This window comes from Gymnoscopelus microlampas (genome assembly GCF_963454915.1).
Source record: "Gymnoscopelus microlampas genome assembly, chromosome: 1".
Lineage (NCBI taxonomy): Eukaryota > Metazoa > Chordata > Actinopteri > Myctophiformes > Myctophidae > Gymnoscopelus > Gymnoscopelus microlampas.
The window spans coordinates 27,149,924-27,173,081 of record NC_139962.1 but is presented as its reverse complement, the minus strand read 5'-3'; the positions used below and the strand labels follow the sequence as shown (position 1 = coordinate 27,173,081).

The window sequence follows — 23,158 nt, the reverse complement described above, 5'->3', positions numbered from 1 at the left end:
GTGTAGAGAGTAGGGAGTTTGCCATCAATTGAGAAAAACAAAGAAAAGGAAGTGATGGACTTGATACTGTTTTTTTTACCAACTCAAAGCATATGAACATTTCTGATCACTTAATTGGGCCTACATTTTGGTGAAAGTGCAAAGTGATAGCACGTATGTCTGACTATTTCATTATGAATTTTCATAGTTTAAAACTTTAGACATTTGCTGTAAAGCCACCATTAGGACTATTGTCCAATAGTGCAATGGCAGTTGAGGTTGAAGTTTGGCATATCTTGTTGTGTACCATGTTTTATTTATTTTCATGCATGGGAAGGCAGATTTCCTGCCAGAAAATGACACAAGACAAATCAGATATACAGTACTAGTGGGACTGGCAGCATAGCTGCCCGGCCCCTAATAAACCGGATCAGGGCTATGACCCAAGGAAAGATTCAGCGCAGTGGCCGACAGTATAATCACATTCCCTTCAACAAATGCTTGTTTCCTTTTAAGTGTTCGGTAATACATTGACCCATAATTTATCTCAAGCATTCAAATATTAAGTCTGCTTGTAACTTCCACTATTAGTCAGCAACCCAATGTCTTATAGGAATAGGAGGGTGAAGGGACAGAGAATAGATAGTGGTGCTTCATATTACTGATAGGACACTTAGCTAAATGAGGACCCAAAACTCTAAACTCTAGACCAAAATAAAAACAATTGTATGCAAATTTGTAAAATATTCATCCAAAACAAGGGTATTTTTGGAGCATAAGGGTTCAACAAGCCAGACACATTTTTGGCATAACTAATAAATAACAAGTTAGTGCAAGCTCCAACCTTTAGCTTCTAAACATAGTAGGCTACATGACCTAACCTCTGCCATGTTGAGGTGAAGGACGGTCTAGCTTACAGGGTCATGTTAATTTTGCATCAGCAACATGCCTTTTCAATTCTAAAACCATTTTGATTTTAATATTGAGGGAAAAACTAAATAACTGGTCTTGTCTAATGTATCATATTTTCTATTTTCCATCCACTTTTCATCATTTCTGAAGGTTCTGTCAAGGGCAAGTGGGAAAAACAGGAACAAAACAAAAGAGCTTACCCCAAAAATGTGAAGAGAAACAGGGGTCAGGCATGCAGGAGCATGCTTGTAGGAATAATATTTTGAACTTCAACTTCACCTTCACCTCAGTATATATTTGTGTAAAGCACATTGAATTGCCTTGTTGTTGAAATGTGCTGTACAAATTGCCTTGCCTTGCTAATGATTCAATGTTTCATTAAAGGTATATTTCACTTTCAATCATTGAAAGTGAAATATCCTTTTAATTACTTCCTTATTTTATACACATGATAGTGACTGTAGTTGTAGTTGAATGTTGCATTTGCATGAAGTACATGTATATATGGATTTAACACTGAAGACAAATAATGTGCATCACACATAACACTATCAAATGGAATACATTATTGATGGATAAGTCCAGATTTTCAAACATAAATCTTACTGTCCAATATATTGAATCTTGACTTCATTTTGTTTGCGTTGCAATGTTGGCTCCATATGCTAATGATCAGTGTGATGTTTCAGAATAATTCATAGTTCTTTACAGGAGTGCACTGATTGTTTTGCAGCACCCCCTTGAGTCTGGAAGGAGGGGTGCAATGTTAAGTGTGTGTGTGTGTGTGTGTGTGTGTGTGTGTGTGTGTGTGTGTGTGTGTGTGTGTGTGTGTGTGTGTGTGTGTGTGTGTGTGTGTGCGTGCGTGCGTGCGTGCGTGCGTGCGTGCGTGCGTGCGTGCGTGCATGGGTGTGTGTGTGTGTGTGTGTGTGTGTGTGTGTGTGTGTCTGTGTGTGTTAAAAAATAAATAAATTGTAGCCTACCAATTTTTTGATTCTGTCAAAAGTCAAGACTAGGCAACTTTTGTACCCAGGCCTACATATAAGCTAGAGACTAATAATTGCATTGTGTGCCCTTAAAACGAGATAACCCATTTTTATTGATTTGTATTTGTTTTTATGTATTCTTAATTTAGATGCAAAGACTTCAATAAGCTTTTCACTGTCTACTCCAAATGTGCAACATGTAGTCTAAATTGCCTATAGGCATATTATGTGGGGGGGAAATAAATTAATGCTGTGCCAATTCAACAGTTTTATCTGCACCCTTTTAACATTGCCCTATTAGTAGCCTACCACCAGGAGGCCTATTTTTGCAAAACATTTGTTTTTAATATATATTACTCGTACAAATTGTGTCCAGTCCAAACATCATGCAAATCAATACACATTATCTCTATAGTCAAGTGATAAAGACTGACCCATCTGACGTTTCATTCTTCGTATTCCATTCTGATTGGTGAATTCCTAGCCCTGAAACATGACTTGTATACAAGCGTCATGTGAACCATGGCAGTGAATTCCTAACACTGCTGCTCGGCTGGCCCACCATACCTACCTGACCTGGCGGAGACCTGTGCTCCGATCCGGAGCACTTTTTCTAGGTCTATCTGCAAACATCCGAAAACCTTTTCAGTTGAAAACACGTCATTTTTGTGGAGCGAGTCTTGTCAGAAGGCAGCCTATAAATTAGCCTACGGTATTGATCTATGGCGAAGGACGAAGGTGAACAAAGTTCATCCCACAGTCATGGCTCACTGTGGAGCTCCTGGCCAATCTTAGTGTTAGAGGCGGGGGATAGAAAGTGTGCAAGATGATACCCTACACTACAGCGATGCCTCGGTCCTTTTACTGTGAGAGGCAGAGGGGACAAGAAAGGATATAGATTTTTAAACATGGTGTCAATCAAGTCGCCACCCCTGGTGTCATTGTCGTGTGGACACGCGTTGATCGCGCTCAGCTGTCTGGTCATCTGCCTGGTGTTTCTGCTCCTGGTCCGACAGCTGGTCAAGCAGAGGAGACCCCCAGGCTTCCCTCCTGGACCATCTCCCATCCCTCTGATAGGGAACATTCTGTCTCTGGCCACCGAGCCGCACGTCTTCATGAAGAAGCAGAGTGAAGTCCATGGTCAGGTATAACTGATTGATTTATTGATTAATTGATTGATTGATTGATTGATTGATTGATTGAATACTTTATTAACTGCCAAGGCATTTCCGTTAGGCTATTCGACAGTGGTGGGAAAAGTACTCATATTTTAGTAAAAGTATCAATACTGCAATGTAAAAAATACTGTTGCAAGTAAAAGTCCGGAATTCAAAATTTACTGGAGTAAAAGTCCAAAAGTATTGGTATCAAAATGTAGGCTACTTAAGTACAAAAGTAGAAAGTACTCATTATGCAGAATGTCCAATTTCACAGGTTCAATATGTATACAAATATTTTGAAAATAGTAGATCTGCAAGCTCACTGATGTGAGCTTATTTTCAAATGGCGAAGTATAGCCTGGAGTGGTTAATGTATGTTTTGTAATAATAACTAAAGTTTTCAAATAATTGTAGTGGACTCAAAAGTTTGCGTCTGATATGTAGTGGAGTAGAAAAAAAGTAGCCTACTGAAAATTGCAAATACTCCAGTAAAGTATACGCACGCATGCACACGACGCACTCACACACGCACGCACGCACGCACGGACGGACACAGGCACACACACAGGCACACATGCAAGCACGCAGCGCGCGCAATCATAACAGAGGGGAGGGGACAATAGAGAAACAAGCCGATTTTTTTCCCCGTTGCGTTATGAAAGTCGTTCGTCCCAAAAATGTATAATATGTTCAGTGGTGGAAAAAGTACTCACATTTTTACCAAGTAAAAGTATCAATATTGCAATGTATAAATAGCTGTTACATGCAAAAGTCCGGAATTCAAAATTGACTTGAGTAAAAGTACAAAAGTATTGGTATCAAAATGTAAAAGCACCAAAAGTTTTCAAATGTATAAAACGTATGCACATATTTAAAATAAATCTGATGCGACCCCCCGGATATGTGAGGCATTGTGAGCTTGTAGATCGGCTATTTTCAAATGGCTAAAATTAACCAACCCCAAATCCCCAACCCTGCAACGTTGCTCGCCCTCTGCGTGTTTTCACTAACACTGTTATTAAAACATGTTTTAATAATCATTCCTCCCTAATACATTAAAAAAGACAAAGAGCCGACTGTAACAATACATTTTAAATTGCAGCTGAAAAAGTATGCGCATGTTTTTTTCATTTTATTTGATTGCTTTAAATTCTCTATATTAGAAAAAAGTCAGACTCATATAATGGCCTATGATCAGTGGTGGAACAAGTACTCAAATTCTTTACTTAGTAAAAGTACCAATACTGCCATATAGAAATAGTCTCTGTTACAAGTAAAAGTCCAGAATACAAAAATGACTTGTGTAAAAGTACAAAAGTATTGGCATCAAAATGTACTTAAAGTACTAAAAGCAAAAGTACTAAAATGTTTGAAAATAGCAGATCTTCAAGCTTTGTGAGCTTGTAGATCGGCTATTTTCAAATAGCCTATGTATAAAATAGCTAAAGTGGTTATCATAATATCATAATTTATATCTGAAAAGTAACTAGTAACTAAAGTTTTCAAATAATTGTAGTGGAGTGAAAGTACAATATTTGCCTCTGAGATGTAGTAGAGTAGAAGTAAAAGTACCGTAAATGGGAAATACTCCAGTAAAGTAAAAAATCCTCAAAAGTGTACTTAAGTACAGTACTTGAGTAAATGTACTTAGTTACTTTACACCACTGCCTATGATGTCCTGACTGAGGCATCATCATCAATATACGTCATCTGTCAGCTGTGGGTATTGCATGTGGGGCTACTGAGTCTTGTGGTGAGTTACAAGACAGACACATTTCAGTGAAAACTGACAAAGTAATATTGTATCATAATAAATGACTTTATACCTATACTGTTCCTCCTGAGGCAAACAAACATCAGAATGACAGTGCAATCAGAACTATTATTTTATCAGTCCAATATCAGTGCCTCTTCTAAGAGCAGGTGAACAATCTAAACAGTTTCTCTTCAGATGGTTCTTAAGGACAGTCCACACCAATGATTCGCGACGCAACTCCTTGCAACATGCAACTACTTGCAACATGCAACTTTTGGGGATAATGCAACCATTATCCCCAATGGCAGTTGCAAGGAGTTGCATTGGTGTGGAAAGGCCCTTAAACCGGTTTTGTGGCAAGGAGTTGCGACTACCGGTACTTGCATTGGCGTGGACTGGCCTTTAGAATACTGTACCTGGCAAAGGACTTTTCTGTGCAGTGTGTAACTGATCAAGTTTGTCTTTGTGCACAAGGTAGACAACAGCGTTGTTGAGTATTTTTTGTGCCATTGTGGCTCACAGCCAACTTTTCAGTCTTCGTGACATTAAAACTTTGCTCAGCCCCTGAAAATGAAACAAGAACCACCAATATGTATCTGACCAGAGCTTCCACCTGGAGGAAACAAAAATATTCTGGCAAAATTATTCTTGAAAGAACAATATAAAGAAAACTTTCATCACTTTCTATGCATTTCTTACAGATCTTCAGTATCGATCTTGGAGGTATTCTGACTGTGGTGCTGAACGGATATGATTCTGTCAAGGAGTGTCTGTACCATCAGAGTGAAGCATTTGCTGATCGTCCATCGTTGCCTTTATTCAAGAAGATGACCAAAATGGGTGGTAAGGAGATGATTGTTTTTGTATTTTACACTGATGATTTGCATATTTGAAAGTAATGAAGGTGTTGCGTCACTATTTCACACTCCTTTATTCTGCCTCTTAAAGGACTGCTCAACTGTAAATATGGTCGAAGCTGGATTGAACACCGTAAACTGGCCTGCAACTCCTTCCGTTACTTTGGCAGTGGCCAGAGACTGTTTGAGAGGAAGATATCTGAAGAGTGCATGTTTTTCCTCGACGCCTTTGACGAGCACAAGGGGAAACCGTTCAACCCCAAACACCTGGTGACCAACGCTGTGTCCAACATCACCAACCTAATCCTGTTTGGCCAACGCTTTACCTACGATGACCACAACTTCCAGCACATGATCGAGCTCTTCAGTGAGAATGTGGAGTTGGCTGTAAGCCCCGCGGCCTTCCTCTACAACGCCTTCCCTTGGCTTGAGTACGTGCCCTTTGGGAAACATCAGAAGCTGTTCCGCAACGCTGCTGAGGTTTATGATTTCCTGCAGAAGATTATCGAGGGTTTTTCCAAGGGCAGGCTGCCACAGGCGCCCCGACATTATGTTGATGCCTACCTGGATGAGTTGGAGCAGAGTGCTGGGGACCCTGGCACCTCGTTCTCCCGGGAGAACCTCATCTACTCTGTGGGAGAGCTCATTATTGCAGGCACAGAGACCACCACTAATACCCTGCGCTGGGCCATGCTGTATATGACCCTCTACCCCAACATACAAGGTAAACTTCAATTTAATCAAGTTAATAGCCCAGCTTACTGTAGGCAGTAGGCACTGATGCCGAACAAAAATAGATCTCAATATCATGGGAGATCTAATGTGCCATAGATAATATGGTTACACATTACGAATGGCTAATTTTGTGTGTGTGTGTTTCTCCCTATAAAGAGAGGGTGCATCGGGAGATCGACAGTGTGCTGGTCAATGGAAGGGCCCCCTCCCTGGAGGACAAACAGAGGATGCCCTATGTGGAGGCTGTTCTGCATGAGATCCTGCGCTTTTGTAATATCGTACCTCTGGGCATCTTCCGTGCCACCTCGCAGGATGTCAGTGTCAATGGGTACAGCATTCCAAAAGGCACCATGGTCATCACCAACCTCTATTCAGTGCACTTTGATGAGAAATACTGGAAGGACCCCAGCATTTTTTCACCACAAAGGTTCCTGGACAGTAACGGCAACTTTGTCAGACGTGAAGCCTTCCTACCGTTCTCTCTGGGTAAATATCTGTCAACTTGTGTTATTCATTTGGCAATGTTTAAATGTCATGTTGTCATGCCATTACACTCCCAAACAAAGACCCTATTTTTATTTACTGTAAGACCTTTCACTCAGTCACATGTAACCAAAAGTCAAGAGTATTATTCTTACTTACTTAGTTATTACGTTTTTAAGAATCATGAAACTGCCAAGTCAGAAAATAAGTTAGGAAGTCCTTGGATATACCCCAGAATGAAATGCTGCCAAACCTAACTCATACAACCTGTAAATTCAACTCACACACATAAAAGTGTGAACATAAAGCTCTTCTACAGACGGGTGACAAATTAAAGGAAAAACCAACATAAAGTGTCTTAAGTAAGGTGTTGGGCCACCACGAGCAGCCATAACAGATTCTACACGTCTCTGAAAATCTAGAGAAAGAAAATTATTGTTCCAAAAGATATTGCCTCATTTGGTGTTTTGATGATGGTGGTGGGGAGTACTCTCTAACAGCCAATAATCTCCCATAGGTGTTCAGTTGGGTTGAGGATCTGGTGACTGCAATGGCCATAGCATATGATTCACATACTTTTCATACATCAACCCATATAGTGGATGTAAGGGAACAGACCATTCCCATCAGAATAGAAGTGTTTTATCATAGGATGAACGGATAAACTTTGTACTGATTTGCCGTGACCCAACAGACCCAAAACCATGCCAGGAAAATGTTGGCAATATGCTCTGCTGGTTTTCATTAAATATTGCGCTAATGCACAAGCATCACGGTCATTGAATGTGCGCTTTCAACCACAATTTCCAATTGATTTTTACTCATGTCATTCCCATAGATCGAAATGCTGATGTCACTTTAGCGACTCTTCCTATTGAAACTCTTGCTAGTTTAGCAGTTTTTGTGAATGAAGTTCCCTGCCATCCATGCCCTAGTAATGAACCCCTCTCATATAGTTACTTAAATCATTTTTTTTTACATGCCATAGACTAGAGCATGATAGGATGTTAATTGCTAAATTGTATCAATTGCATCGAAGCAGATGCATTTGTTATGTATCTCCTCTCAGTTATTCAATTGTTTTGCCTTTAATTTGTCACCCTTCAGTATGTTTTGTCGGACTTCGTCACTATTCACTGGCAGTATATCTGTATGCAACACTAACAGAAATAATTTGGACTGGGCCATACAGTATGTAGTTAAGTTGTAGGTTTTCTGATCACATCTGTAATGTTTGTCCCATGTTGTGATAATGTGGCATAAATAATTTAAGTGTTTGTGTGAGAGAGAGATAATTTAAAGTTATCTCAACATGGCTGTCTTTCTCTTCAGGGAGGCGCCATTGCCTGGGCGAGCAACTGGCCAGAATGGAGATGTTTCTCTTCTTCACCTCCATGCTCCAACGGTTCCATCTTCAGTTCCCTCCAGGTGCCGTGCCCTCTCTAACTCCTAAACTGGGCATGACCCTACAGCCCATGCCATACTCCATTTGTGCTGTCCGCAGACAGCAGAGAGACTCAGGCTGTAAAAACACTCCCCATCCGCAGTAGACAAGCTGAGCAGATACACTTTATATCGTATCCAATCTGGGAACCCATCAGCAAAGAAAAGGGGATTTCTTTCCCCCCTTTGAATTTGCAGAGCTCTGATCTGTCTTGAGAGATTACATCGTTGTCTAACCTTCATTGCTTGAATGTTAGTATTTTGCACATACTGTAAAGGCAACCCAGTGGTCCTAAAAAAAGACAGGCTATTTCAGTCCTCCTGGTTGATCCCACAATGCATCCTGCACCCAGCATTCCCAATGGTCTCTCAACTTGCAAAGGTAGATTTTCACCTTTGGACATGTAAGAGAGCAGATGATGTCAAACAGGTGGTTGGCCTTGTTATGTATCTGGTTCACTCGATGAAACCATGAACGAGCCACTTTTGGCCGAGCAATATGCATGTTTGCACAACAGTGTTAAGCGGCAGGGACGGGTGACAAGAATCAAAGGTGAGATTTTGCGAGTCCAGGTGGTGTCCTGGAAACACAAGTTTTGATTCTGATAAAGCTGGTCTGAGCCTTCAAATGCTGTGATTCCCAACCTGTGGGCCCGGGCCCACTGGTCGTGAGGATATTGCAAGTGGGCCCCCAAATAATTGGCAAAACACTAAGATTTGCATGATAACATTATTCATATTTTAAAGAATATTATATATTATAAAAATATTTGAATTTAAAAACTTCAAAATGTTTTAATTTTGATAGATATTATAGGAACTATACTACGTTAGTTCCATTGTTAATTAAATAATAAACATGCTCTGAAAATGCACGCAGCATTCGGCTGCCGTGTCAGGCGGGTGGGCCGTGAACGCCTTCGAGGTTTCCAAGTGGGCCCTGATGCAGAAAAGGTTGGGAACCACTGCTCAAAATGAAATGTCTATGACCGTTGGTGCTTCAGTGATGGGTTAGAGACCTGTCAATGATTGATAGAGTACGTCTCTGTGATGGTTCATGGACATGTCTTCTCAGGACAGCTTCAGGACAGGGAAATGAAAAGTGGTTCAGCTCTATGGAGAAATGAGATTGGCAGACTTTCCTAGAAATTTCTCTGCACACACAGCGAATGTTGGGGCTGGACTTGAGCCACATACCACATCATATGAACTAACTCTGACCTGAGCTGGAACAAACCTCTGTACTCCACTGTAGCAGTAGATTTGGAGAGCTCTGTATGCAACACTGGCTTCTGCTAAAAGGTGCTTTTCAGTACTTAACGAGTACTAAATGATAAAATTGCTCAGTATGAACATTTGTGAAATATTTTGTATGTATCTGTTGAGAAAAATAAAAACCTGTGTACTTTTGTACAATTGTGTCATACAGTGTATCTTTAAAATGCCACAACCTATACTTTAAATGTGTAAGATCTAGTTAGTTGATACACCCTGATTGAAGGTGGCATTCAGATAACTAGAACAGTATATTCTAAACATGCACGTACGGATTCTGGGTAGACTTGAATGCCCACATCTACCATAATCATCATGACATGGGCTATTAGATTCCAGGCTACAAGCCCAGTTGATCTTAAAATAAATCTATAAAAATGACAATAAAATGAAGGCAGTGTCTGTTTCAAACAGCGTTCTCGAAGCTTCACAAACACACACACACACACACACACACACACACACACACACACACACAGGAATGCATGCACACGGACACACAATAAAAGCCAATGATAAACGGTTGATACTTTAGGGATGGTGTTTTATGACAGCTATAAATAACACACTCACACACACTCACACACAAAAAAATAATCAGTTGCCCCACAATGTTGAGGGTGAATGGTTACATTAGACAAATGTACATACCTTAATGCTACATGAGGGTAACAGCCATTCATAGATGTGTTTATGGCACAAACATCAGAGTACACTGTGTTTTGTGAGACACAGTGTCTCACTGTGTGACAAGCCAACAAACTAAAATTTACAACAAAATGAGCCAGAAAATGTAGGGGTGAGGGTGGGTCAAGGTTTTACCATCCAGCATGGGTCAACAATGTGCCCATCGACGACAGAGCAATCAGAATGTACATGGCTCTGACCTGAGTCCAACTCTGAAGCCCGATTTAAACTTTGTTGTGCGGTTTCACTTGGAAAATATTATTTTCGACAAAGACATTGTGGTACAACCAAGTAAAAATGAGGGCTAACTTTTGCCATCATCCTTGTCACTTGAGCCAAAGGGGATCTGACTCAAGATGTTCTCTGAAAAGGGCCGTACTACAGCCCAGGTAGGTCTGACACGCCTAGGGATGTGTGACTGTCGACAGACTAAAGCCTGATTTATACTTCTATCTACAAGCTCACAACGCATTGCGCTGCGACGCTCAGCAAGCTTGTAGATCGGCAATTTACCGTGCATGATACCGGCGCGCAATTGAGTACAAATCAGTACAAGGAGGGAGAGTTTGGCACTGGTTGGGTAGACTTAGACAAAAAAGTATAGAGATAAAAAAGACGAATAGAGTGGTTATGATACAGAACATGGAGATGCTGAAGTGAAAAATAAAAATAAAACACCAAACCCCACAGTTCCACACCTGTAAATAGTATTAGATAAAAACTCTGGAAACAGAACGGTAATTACAGGGTCTCAATGTACAATATGTCAGCTGCGTGTAGAAAACAGATGCATTCAGTTGATTAATTAAAAAATATAATATATTTATATATTTATATGCACATATTCTTTTTGTGCAGAGGCTAAACACTTGTTTGGTATTAAAATGTGCACACCTAGGTATATCTATTTTGTTGTCTTTAAATATCATTATTTTGATTTACACTGCCTACTTAGGAACTTTCGTCTCCAGAGAAAATGATTTAATAAGGTGATAGAGGAACTAGGCAGGTAATGCTGCCTGCCCTTTCATAAAACATTTTATAGTGGAATGCCTAGAGTTCATACAGATAAAAATAGAGAGCTATTAGTTTTAAACCTGCCTCATGGCACATCTTAAAAATATATCAACAAAACAGAAGTGAAAGTGACACCCTGGATCCCTTCTTTACACACTGGCCTAGTTATGGGTTTGGCAAAAAAAAAAAAGGGGGGGGGGTCCATTTGTCTTTAACGTCAGTGTCTGCAGGTTGACTGAAATGAAGATGTCTGGTTGTAGTACTGTTTGTTTAAAAACAATGCAGACAGCATAGCATTCATAGCACATTTTCCTAATATACTGGTACATGAATTGCCATGGAAATTTCATTTTACAATAATGTTGTCCTGCTGCAAACGCTTCCTAGTGACAATCAAGAAAAGCATTTATCCAGTGAGGTTGTTAAAAGGTAATGCAAAACGTTTGTGAGTGGCAGAGAGACAGCACACACACTTTCCTCTGGCACAGAGGACGATTCAATTGCTTCAATTTGTTATGTAGTCAAGTTGTTCGTACAAAGATTAAAAACTACTTCAGTCACCCAGTTTTTACTTTTCTTTGATTTAAAAGCGTATTTAACAATAATTACATAAATTCTTGCAAAATAATTATTTGTCTTTGCGTGAATCCTGAGTAACCTTTAAAAAATAGTTATAATCAAAATGAAAATGAGGAATCCCTTCATTGAAACAGCACTCCTGATCTGAATGCAACATGTTAAACACCAGAGGATATTTCACTGATTAGAAACCAAACATTACTGAAAAAACAAACGCATATACATTCATACAAGTAACATACTAACAATATGCACATACAGTATACTCCCTCTCCCCTTCACTCGTGCACACACGCGCGCACACACACACACACACACACACACACACACACACACACACACACACACACACACACACACACACACACACACACACACACACACACACACACACACACACACACACACACACACACACACACACACACACACACACAATGAAGCAAACAGAGTAAAATAATCAAACATAAAAGGCAGGTGGTACACATGAATAAAGGCATCAAAAATGATGCAGATATAATGCTATTAATCAGTCAACATTACAACAATGTCTCTGTGACTGAGTCAATGATACAGTGTTTCGTGTCACCAGCAAGTGGAGAGAACTACACTCAAGCCCAGGCTCTGGGCCTACATGGACTCAGTAAAGGTTCAGACAGGCACATTTGATATATAGGTCTAGAATATACCTGACGTTGAGGCTGAACGAGTCGCAGCCTCTTTGTCTTTTCATGTTTCAACTGTTCACTTTGGTTACGGGTGTTGCTCGTTTGATTTTCTTCCCCTCCACCTTTCATCATTTTTAAATAGACGGGTTTTTTCTTCTGTTTGTGTTTCTGTTTTGTACCTAAGGGAGAGTCACAGCAAATTCATACTTCGCTATAACGACTGTGACACTCACAGTCGCACGCTGAAGCGTAAATTAGCCATTAAGCGCTTTGCGTTCAGGGCAGCATCAGAGCCAGGTCACAGGGGAGGGCGAGTCCGTCCCTTCCTCTGGTCCTCTGCACCAGCCTCCTCAGTCCTGGTGGTAGGGGGGGTGGTGGTGGTGGTGGTGGTGGTGGGGGGGGCTTTGTTTTGTCTGGGTGCACTGGACTCTCCATGGGATGAAAGTGCATAGGAGTGGAGCTCCCACCATTGCAGCAAGGATCCGCTCACAGTAGTAAGGCCTTTTTTTTCTTCTTTCTTTCTTTTTTTCTCAAAAATAATGTGACTGCGTAAGCATCTGAGTGTTTGCACAGTGACAATTTCAAAATGTGTGTACTGTATTTGCGTGTGTGTGTGTGTGTGTGTGTGTGTGTGTGTGTGTGTGTGTGTGTGTGTGTGTGTGTGTGTGTGTGTGTGGTAGCAAGATATGTTATGTGCGTGTTTGTTAATTGTCTGTGTATTTCTCTATTCTCATGTCTGTCTGTGTGGGTGAAAGGCAGGTGGTTGAGGGACTCTTGCCCCCACCCCCCTGACTGCCCCTCCCTCTACCCAGGCCTCCCGGTTCTCCTTCTGTCCCGTGTGGTCGTGTCGTCCTCCTGCTACTGGCGCTCCTCGACTTCCTCCTCCTCCTGGATGACCTGGATGTCATCAGATGGCGAGGTGGGCAGGCTGGCTGGCAGGATGTCCACTTGTTGCTGCTGCTGCTGTTTGCTCAGCTGCTCCTTGCTCTTCTCCTCCTCCTCGATGGTGTGCTTCCACACCTTGTGGTTCTCAGTCAGGTGCTGCATGATGTTGCAGTACAGCCGTCGCTGGCCCTTCCTCCGTTCTGGAGCAACACAGAGAGAATACGGGTCATTCACTATTGCAGCCGATTCCCAACCTGTGGGCTGGGGCTGTAAGTATATTGCAAGTGGACCCCCAAATAATTGGCAAAACGCTTTGTTTATAATATAACATTAACACATTAAACGCCAAGAACGTAGTCCTACGGTCCATTAAATTAAATCCATCTGTTAGTGCTACCGGTCCGGGTGCTTTTTCCTTTTTTTCGATTTTTCTTTTTTTTTCTTCAATTTTCTACACGGACCATTTTCAGTGTAACACCACCGGCACGGAACTATTTGCGATCCGGTTTTGCCGTTCCCGTCGGCCTCCATTCTGAAGCGCACACTAAAACCCCTGTTTCTCCCTTGTAGTTTTTTCTCCTCGGTCATCACTGTTTAACAAAAATCACACCCTGTGTGAAGGAAGCGGTGCCTTTGGGGCGGGCCTTAACTCATTTCAGTTCGTCCCTATTGGTGGTCTGAGTCCACTTACCAAATTTGTACTTGGTAGTAGGGTTGTCCGATATTGGCTTTTTTACCGATAACCGATATACCGATATTGTCCAACTCTTAATTACCGATACCGATATCAACCGATACCGATATATGCAGGGATTATTGTGATTAGGGTAAGCTCAAATTTCATATCACACACACCATATACAGTAAGAACTCCTGTAACTTATTTATAAAGCAAAAAAAAAAAAAAAAAAAAAAAAAAATCTTTTTTTTTTTTCAAAAACCGATACCGATATTTTCCCGATATCAATTTTTATGCTAATATCGGCCGATAATATCGGGAGGCCGATAAAATCGGACATCCCTACTTGGTAGCATGCTGCAAACTGGAATGATGGCTGTTTAAAGCCCAGCCAATGGGCAGACAGAGGGGGCGGGGCTTAAGTAATGACAGTTAGTCCCTATTGCTGGCTTTAGTCCATGTACAAAATTTGTACTCCATAGCATGCTGCGAACTTGACTTATGGCTGTTTGAAGGCCAGCCAATGGGAAGACAGAGGGGGCGGGGCTTCAGCAATTCATGCTGGTCCCTATTGGTGGTCTAAGTCCACATACCAAATGTGGACTTGGTGGCATGCTGCAAACTGGAGTTATAGCTGTTTAAAATCCCGTGCTCATCCGGTGCTCATACGGGCGCTGGGGGTCCCTGGACCCCTCTTTGATAACTTCATCAATTCATGCTCGTGCCTATTGGTGGTCTAAGTCCACATACCAAATGTGGACTTGGTGGCATGCTGCAAACTGGAGTTATAGCTGTTTAAAATCCCGTGCTCATCCCGTGCTCATACGGGCGCTGGGGGTCCCTGGACCCCTCTTTGATAACGTCATCAATTCATGCTCGTCCCTATTGGTGGTCTAAGTCCACATACCAAATTTGGACTTGGTGGCATGCTGCAAACTGGAGTTATAGCTGTTTGCTTCTTTGCCGTGCGCATCCCGTGCTCACACAAACGGACGGACGGACACGCGGACGGACACGCAGACAGAGTCAAACGTAGAGCGGTTGGCACCGCTAATAAACCGTTCTAACTACAACATGGCTGCCCCGTTTGACACGTGCTCTGCACTGGGAGACACAGGGACATACTGTATGCACGATGTAAACAAACAGTGCATCGCGCATTCTAAAGGATTTTAACGGGGTCTATGGCGACGTGAAAAAAACAAAAAACAACAATAAAACCTTGGCACTGGTGAGTACATTATGAGATTACCCTTTGGCGGTGGATGTGTTAATATAAAAAAATGTGTGTAAAAAAATGTCATGGTATCTTTTCTTTAAAAACGTTTTGAGGCAAAGGTCAAGGACACTGAGGTCATCAGGCAAGGAGCCACATGCTATGCGTACTTCAAGGTTGCCCTTGCTTTTATGATTGCTTTTGACCAGAAATTGTCTGAAGTGTGTTCCAGTAATCTAGATGATCCAGCGGATGAATCAGGCAAACTGAGAAAGCCTGAGTACTGAAATCTACTATGATTAGAATACATAGGAATACAAATAATAGAATGGGTAAGGTCTATCTAGGGGTGCAACAGTTAATCAAACTAATCGACTAAATCCATTATGAAAAATTATCGATAATTGAATACATTAATCGATTAGTAATCAATTATTTTTGCTTACTTACATACCTTTTTGTCATTATAGGAAAAAAGTCAAACATTTTCTAAATAGTGTTGTAAATCGATTGTAGATAGGCTATTTTCACTATTTTTGCACAATGTCGTTGTGCGGCAAAGTAAAACTAAATAAAAAATAGGGCTTAAGTGTCGATTTATAAAGAACGTAAAAAGAAATATATTTTTAAATCGCTTCTCGATTATTCGGGAAAAAATCGAAACAATTCGATTCGACGGAATAAACGCTGGTTTTAAAAATGGTACAGTACAGTATATCTCTTACTTGGTGCCAGCTCTTCCTCCAGCTCATCCTCATCAGTCTCTGTGTCCACCTGCGCCTCCTCCTCCTCCTCCTCCTCCTCTGACCCCTCCTCATTGATCCAGTATCCAGGCAGCAGACCTGCCGCGTCGTACGAGTTACACAGCGGCCCCACGATGTGGGTGATGAAGGACTCCTGGAGCTTGGCCAGCTGTGGTGACGCTCTGTCCATGAAGGGGCTGATGGGTAATCCCAGGCTCGCTTCGTCGTCTCCCTGGAGAACCACATGCACACAAAGTTCGTTTGTTTCGACACCAGTGGTTCTCAAGTTTGTATTTCAAGGACCCTCCCATAACTCTGAGCAGGGACGTGCACAGATAGACTCTAGGTGGTGCTAGAGCACCTGCCCTTTGCCCTCTTGACCAGAAGTGCCCTTTTTTCAGTTTACAGCAGGGGTCTTCAACAGGGGGTCCGGGACCCCTAGGGGGTCCTCAGAGTTACTACAGGGGGTCCGCCAAATCTTTATGTGATATGATTTTTCTTTTTACCATAACCACTCGAAACCTAGCATCCCTTTTCTGAGGAGAACTTTAGCCAAAAATAGCAGATCTACAAGCCCACAACGCCTCGCGCTGCGAGGCGTTGTGGGCTTGTAGATTGGCTATTTTTGGCAAAGAGGTAAAGGTGTAGAGGGAAAAAAGAGCAGACCAAGTAAACAAAAAAAAGTATAATTTACTTGAGCACCTGCCCCTCAAAATGTCTGTGCACGCCACTGACTCTGAGAGTGTACAAATGGACCCGTACGGGTCCATTTGGTTAAATTTGTACACTCTCAGAATTGTGAACTCTAAAAACTGTAAAAATCCATTTGGAATCTTTGTCCTCAGGCTCAAAGTGTCCCAGGAATTGACTCCCAGTTATGCCGACAAAGTAAATTAAATGTACTGTATTCATATAGTATTTTAAGTGTTGTGTGAAATGATAGATCATCACTGGGAGATTATTACTCGGCACAGAACGCTGGTTTCCAATAACTAACGTGAGCACTTAGCGCAGTGACTCTGGCTCTTTGGGAATACAAATCAAAACAAAGCATAATGACCAAATACCTAATGTATGGCAGTCTGTAATGAAAATCTGCTTTGTTGAATTAATCTCGCCACAGGCAGATACAAAACACAAATCATATTTATTATGGAAGAAATGCTCCTTTGACCGTCAACACACATCTTTGGAGGAAGTCTTTTGCAGCCTGAACTCGCAGCAAATATTAGCACGACTAAACAAGAGTTATTCCAGCCCTATATATTGTTTTCAGTTGTAAAACATAAATCAAACACCTCCTCTGACATTTCTCATTTTATAATTCCTTGCGATGATGATTGTCATGAACGTCGTACCTGCTCATAAAATTCATTGACGATGCCCTCCGTCCACTTCAGGTGCAGATCCCGCACTTTGGCTGGTCCGTTGATGTCTGCCAGCTTAATGCAGACTTGGCACACCAGCAGCCTGTCGTTCTCATTAGTCCAGTCGATCCCTGGACTGTTTACATCATTCACCTGTTTAGAACGACAAAGATGGATGTCTGGTCACAATGGGTTACCATCACCCATGGTCTCGACCATTGTTATCACGCGCTAAATCTACTGCAACTAAAATGCACATTATCAGTTCTATTGGTTGCTGATGTGAAATTAACAGATTCAAGTGAAAGTAATGCTTTATAATCTGTCGCAGGACGGTGTTGCTCGCAAAAATAAGCCGATGTACAAGCGCCAGCTTAAGCAAGAGCTTGTAGATTGGCTACTTTCGGTGAGTGACTACCTCGTACGACAAAGTATAAATCAGGCTCAACTCAATCAACACGGGCAGATATTAACAAAGAAATAATCAATAGTGCCATAAGTATCATTTGAGATCTCATCACTCTTATTTACTTATTTGATTGTATTATGGTCACAGACCTTGGCATTGAACTCAGCCAGGAAGTCAAAGTGTTTCTTGAGGTCTGTGGCCAGTATGGCCTCAATGACCAGGAATCGAAAGCGCTTGAACTCCACATGGTCCAGGTTGAGCAGGAAGTTGAATTCGGGCCGGGACAAGAAGAGGCTCCACGCGGATGCGGCGTGGTGGTTCTCCAGCACCGAGCGGTCATTGTACAGCACCGCCTAGACAGCACAGGAGACAAAACACACAGTGAGGGTTCCTATGTTAGCCTCCCAAATACAGTGACTGGTAATAAATTGCGATATAGAACATATATACACAACATACAGTACATACTGTGCACATACTGTACTGTACAGACAGTATATCATAACAGTCGGGCGGCAACCTTGTATGTCCAAAACCATTACTTTTCAGGAAAAGGAAAAAACTGTCTTCCAATGGATCCAATGTAGTTGTTATTGTGTAGTCACATGCTCTTTTTAATACTTATCATTGGTTAAATATTTATAAAACCCAAGGACAAACTTTCAACTTGGCATTCCTATTTTTGTCATTTCCAGATTTTTCAACTGTGGAAATAGCAGATTAACAGAGATGTTAGATAGACTATTTTCAACTTTTGCGTGACAACTGTCATGGGACGAAGTCTAAAATAGGCATTAATTGATCACAAAAAGTTTTCAGCATGACAGCAATTACATATAGACAGAGATAAAGCATGAAAATAGTGTAAGGAAGAAAGAATGAGCATAGATAGTTAAAAGAATAGATAAACGGCTACAGAGATCCGTTTCCCAGACATAACTCTTGTCAACATCATTGACAATCGATGAAGTTCAGGGTTCCCCTACCTTCATGTAACCTTTTTTCCTGGGAGTTTTACACAACCCAGACAGGGTCGGTACTATCACTGGATGTTGTGAAAATACAATATTTAAACAGGGGCATACAGTTAACCTTTCACCTTTGTTTTACTTGACTCAGTTGGCCAGTCGGGGGAAAAAAATCCTCCGCATCCCAAATTACATTACTTTTCACTCTAGCACCATATATTTATGCCATATTTTACTACTTGTACATTTAACATAACAGTATGATCTGCCCTACTATAACTAATTGTATCATTATAATGATGATTATTACTACTAATATTATTATTATAATACAATGATGATGGTGACCACAATATTCAAATAAACGCACAGTTGAAAAGCACACCTTCAGTCTCTCCAGGATACAGACTTGTATCTTTGATTCAAAGTGCCTTGCTAATTTGTTTGGTACTATCACTGCATTTGACAACCTTTCCCTGCAGATCAGGCTTAGCGGTGCTGGGCAGGTAGCAGCAACACTTCAGCTGAAACCATGCTGGAGCGATCATTATAAAGCCTCACATTTGGCTCCTGATACAGACACGGCCTGCAAGGTCAGTTGCTGAATGTGTGTAATGTTATTTGTTCTCTATCCATATCTCCCTTTCATATCGTTGCTGCCGGGCAGAAACCTCCTATCTCCATGTTCTAACTTTTTGTGTTTTTTCGTAAATTAACCCTTTAAGACCCCCAGAAAAGCAAAGATTTCAGTTACAAATCTTCGCTTTAAAAATATATATATTCAAAGAGTTGCACACATTTTCACGTTTAAAAAAAAAAAAGTAAAATAACACAGATGGGTTCCCGGTCTTAAAGGGTTAATGCCCTACTTGATCATACTACAGCGTCACACAAAGGAATCAAAAGTGGCACATATCGAGCTTGCAGATCTGCTATTTTTGCTACTTTAGGATTTAAATCCTGAAAAGTAACAGTTTTGTACATATGAGGTTTCCACCCGACAGAGATGATATGTAGGTCATAGAATATAAATCTTTTCCCCCTGGAATCCTTGGATTAGGATGCAACTCCTCATATAGGCCATGGCCATTTCCATCTAATTGCATTTTCCACCATATTGAATTGTATTCAAAATACACTTTTTCCATCTCCTTTTTGTCCAACCCTCAGAAATTGGCACAAATGATCTCTGGACTCATGTTATGAAACGCAGCATACACATTTTACATAGTTTAGTCCATACCATTTGGCTAGATTTGGCTTCCAAAGTTAGTGGGAGGGGCCTATTTTACAAAAAATGCCAGAAATCATGAACAAAACATTCAATTAAACCCAAATTTTAATCAGCTGTTGAGGGCCTTCTTCTCAACACAGAGCCAAAAGCATATGATTCTTCTTCTTCGGCAAATCTTAACTGAATGTTGCAGAAACATACAGTAGATATACTGTTTATTTGTTTTACCAATCCACTCCAAATTAGTTCACACATCATCTCTGGAGTCATGTGACAATGTAATTAATTGTCTTGCAAAATTTGTGGGAGGGGCTTTTTTTTATCGCTTGACACCGTCAAAGTATAAATTGGGCTTAACTCATTAAAAGCATCTGGAAAGGATCTGTGTAATTTTAGATTTTAGCCTTGGCTTTTCAAAAATAGCAGATGTACAAGCTCACAGCGCGACTCTGAAAGTGTGAGAACTACTGATTTAGAAGGTATTTGTAGAATCGGCCTCAGGTCTTAATGGGTTTAGACTGAGCATAGAAATCTACAGCAACGGGGAAGTGCAGTGTATGTTACCTGAGGTGCATTAGTGGCTACAAGAAAGGCGTTTGTGCGACCAGGGTGGTCATAGTCGTGCATTGCTGCTGCTACATAGAGGGCCATGAGCTCCAGGGCAGGGATGTTCCAGGCCAGGCAGCCATAGCTGTCATCCGAAATAGAGGAGCTCTTGGAGGAGGCGTAGGATATCCTGCCTGGAGAGATTCCACTATCTGAATCTGGCACAAAACACAACACACAGGCTTTGTGTCAGTAAATGGCAATATTGAAAAAGTTATAGGCCGACACTTCCCTTGCAAACTTCATTTGACCCCCCCGGTCAGGAAAATAGAAAATCTAATTAGTGATTTTGCAATCCACTGTATAAGAAATTAAACAAAAACAGTCAGAGAGACTAGAGATTGTAGATAGAGATCTCCCCAGCTCCTCATTTGTTGACCCTGTTATTAAGCTCCATCTGTGTGTCTCTCACACACTCTCTCTCACACACACACACACACACACACACACACACACACACACACACACACACACACACACACACACACACACACACACACACACACACACACACACACACACACACACACACACACACACACACACACACACACACACACACACACACACACACACACACACTTTCTGCATCTCTTTCCCAGTCTCAGTATCAAAAGACAGCTGTTCCAGACAGCCATAGAGGGACACATAAGTCATTTCCAATGAAGCTAGAATACCACTAGCGCAGTGGTTCTCACACTTTTTCAAGGCAAGGACCCCCAAATTTATATATATTTGGTCACGGACCCCAATCTGAAAATGCTTTGTGCCAGGGAAGATTTATGTTAAAATAGTTCAAAATAGCAGATGTACAAGCTCGCAGCACGGCACAAAGTGACGCACTGAGCTTGTAGATCTGCTATTTTTTAATAGCCAACATATTACGGAGCCCCTGAAGGAGCATTAGTTGGTGGATTATTTTTAGGGGTAGGTTTATTTTGAAAAGCTGTTGGTTTATATTTTGCAGGAAAAAAACAAGGCTGGTGAATTCGTGTTTTATGTGGGTGAAACAATTCTACCTAATAATGTCCCTTCAGGGGCACCGTAACATATAAATGGATAAAGTGGTTAAAATGACTGTGCTACTTTTGCTGGGGAGCCACTGGAACTCCCACAAGGACCCCTGGGGGGTTCCCTGACCCAACATTGAGAACCACTGCACTAGTAGCAGACACAAGCATGTGATTGTTGGCATTTTAATCCAAACCATCTGTGCGACACATGTAACTGTAGGAATTTTGTAAAGCTAAAAGATGCAATCTACATCAAAGGATGGATTCACAATACGGATTCTTGTATTCAAGATTTCTTGAGCCAAACTACAGTTTCTATCCTAGCCATCATTTCATGGTTATTCTACTATACTATACGATTAACAATAAACGACTGACACAGGATTTCAACCTGTAATCATCTATAATGTCATTAGCCCAGAGAATCAGTTGACATGTACATTGTATACTTCTATATTATATTATACTTAAATGCACACAATCTGTGTGTGTGTGTGTGTGTGTGTGTGTGTGTGTCCTTCCCGCACAACTCGAGCACTTCAAAACTTGGCGTGTGTATCGCTGAGGACCAGCAGCAGTTATCCAGAACAGAAAACCACAAATATCTGTATCTTTCTGTCTGTCTGTTTATGCCCACGTATAGAGGTCTGTGAAGAACTGAGTGAGTGAGTGAGTGAGTGAGTGAGTTGAAAGCATAAGTTCAAGTCTCTCCAGGATGGAGACTTGTACCCAAGGAGAACATTGGCAAACACATGTGAGCCATGATGGCAGGGATTCTCGCCAGGTTTATTTTTAAGAAGGACCCACTTCAGCTGGCTCCTACATCCATCCTCAGCAGACAACAGATCTTCCTCAGTTACCAGCAGCTCATCAATACAAGGACGACATTGAAGAGCTAGCATAACTCTGGAGGGCAAGACTCTGGCCGATGCAGAGGGAGACCAATTCAGAGGACTGCAGGTGGTTGAGCATGCGTGCAGCATCACATCCCTGATGCAGGGAGAGAGAGACCCTTCCCTCCATCACCTACCGCCTGCACCTTGGAGTGTGCGCCGGTTCAACTTCCCCGCCATGATCCCCCTGTGGATGTTCCCCATCGGGATGGTGTGTCGAAACACGTACCCGATGAAGCCCTCAGAGCGTGTGCCAGGGAGCACCATGCTCCTGGCAAAGATGCTGCAGGGTGTGGTGATGCCCAATGCCAAAACTCCATAAACGGAAAGTAGTGCTCAGGGCTTTTTGTGTTATCCTTTAAGCATTATTGTATAACTGTACCTCTGTACTTGCAAGTATTCAATCAATCAGAAACTCTCTCCACCATCCTAGTGGGTGAGGCTCGGGAACGGCTCCCAGAGCTGGTGACGTGTTCTAAAGCGCTGCGAGTCAATGCCGGCGATCAGCACGGAGCAGACGCGGGTCTCTTGATCTCTCCTGAAGAGAAGAAAAGGGTGGACTCTCTGATCCAGATCGGCATGGACAAGGTGCTGTTGAGCGGCAGGAACGT

General features: G+C 41.7%; 2 protein-coding genes across 3 annotated transcripts in view; one reads left to right on the top strand and one right to left on the bottom strand.

The window, feature by feature from the left end:
- Nucleotides 1-2,782: 2,782 nt before the first annotated feature.
- cyp2r1 (cytochrome P450, family 2, subfamily R, polypeptide 1) lies at nt 2,783-12,986 on the top strand (the record flags this gene model as incomplete). Its single annotated transcript, XM_084054603.1, has 7 exons — nt 2,783-3,019; nt 5,492-5,633; nt 5,739-6,371; nt 6,539-6,868; nt 8,198-8,389; nt 12,459-12,525; nt 12,719-12,986. The coding sequence occupies 7 exons, from the start codon at nt 2,783-2,785 to the stop codon at nt 12,984-12,986; spliced, it is 1,869 nt and encodes a 622-aa protein (XP_083910729.1).
- pde3b (phosphodiesterase 3B) overlaps nt 10,107-23,158 on the bottom strand; it is a 79,602-nt gene continuing 66,550 nt past the window's right edge. For both annotated transcript variants that reach the window (XM_084066709.1, XM_084066710.1), the window contains exons 12-16: nt 20,600-20,799; nt 17,983-18,186; nt 17,416-17,577; nt 16,040-16,289; nt 10,107-13,619 (exon numbers count right to left, since the gene is read on the bottom strand). In XM_084066709.1, the coding sequence (XP_083922835.1) occupies nt 13,393-13,619; nt 16,040-16,289; nt 17,416-17,577; nt 17,983-18,186; nt 20,600-20,799 (1,043 nt within the window). In that variant the 3' untranslated portion in view covers nt 10,107-13,392. The remainder of the gene's footprint in view (nt 13,620-16,039; nt 16,290-17,415; nt 17,578-17,982; nt 18,187-20,599; nt 20,800-23,158) is intronic.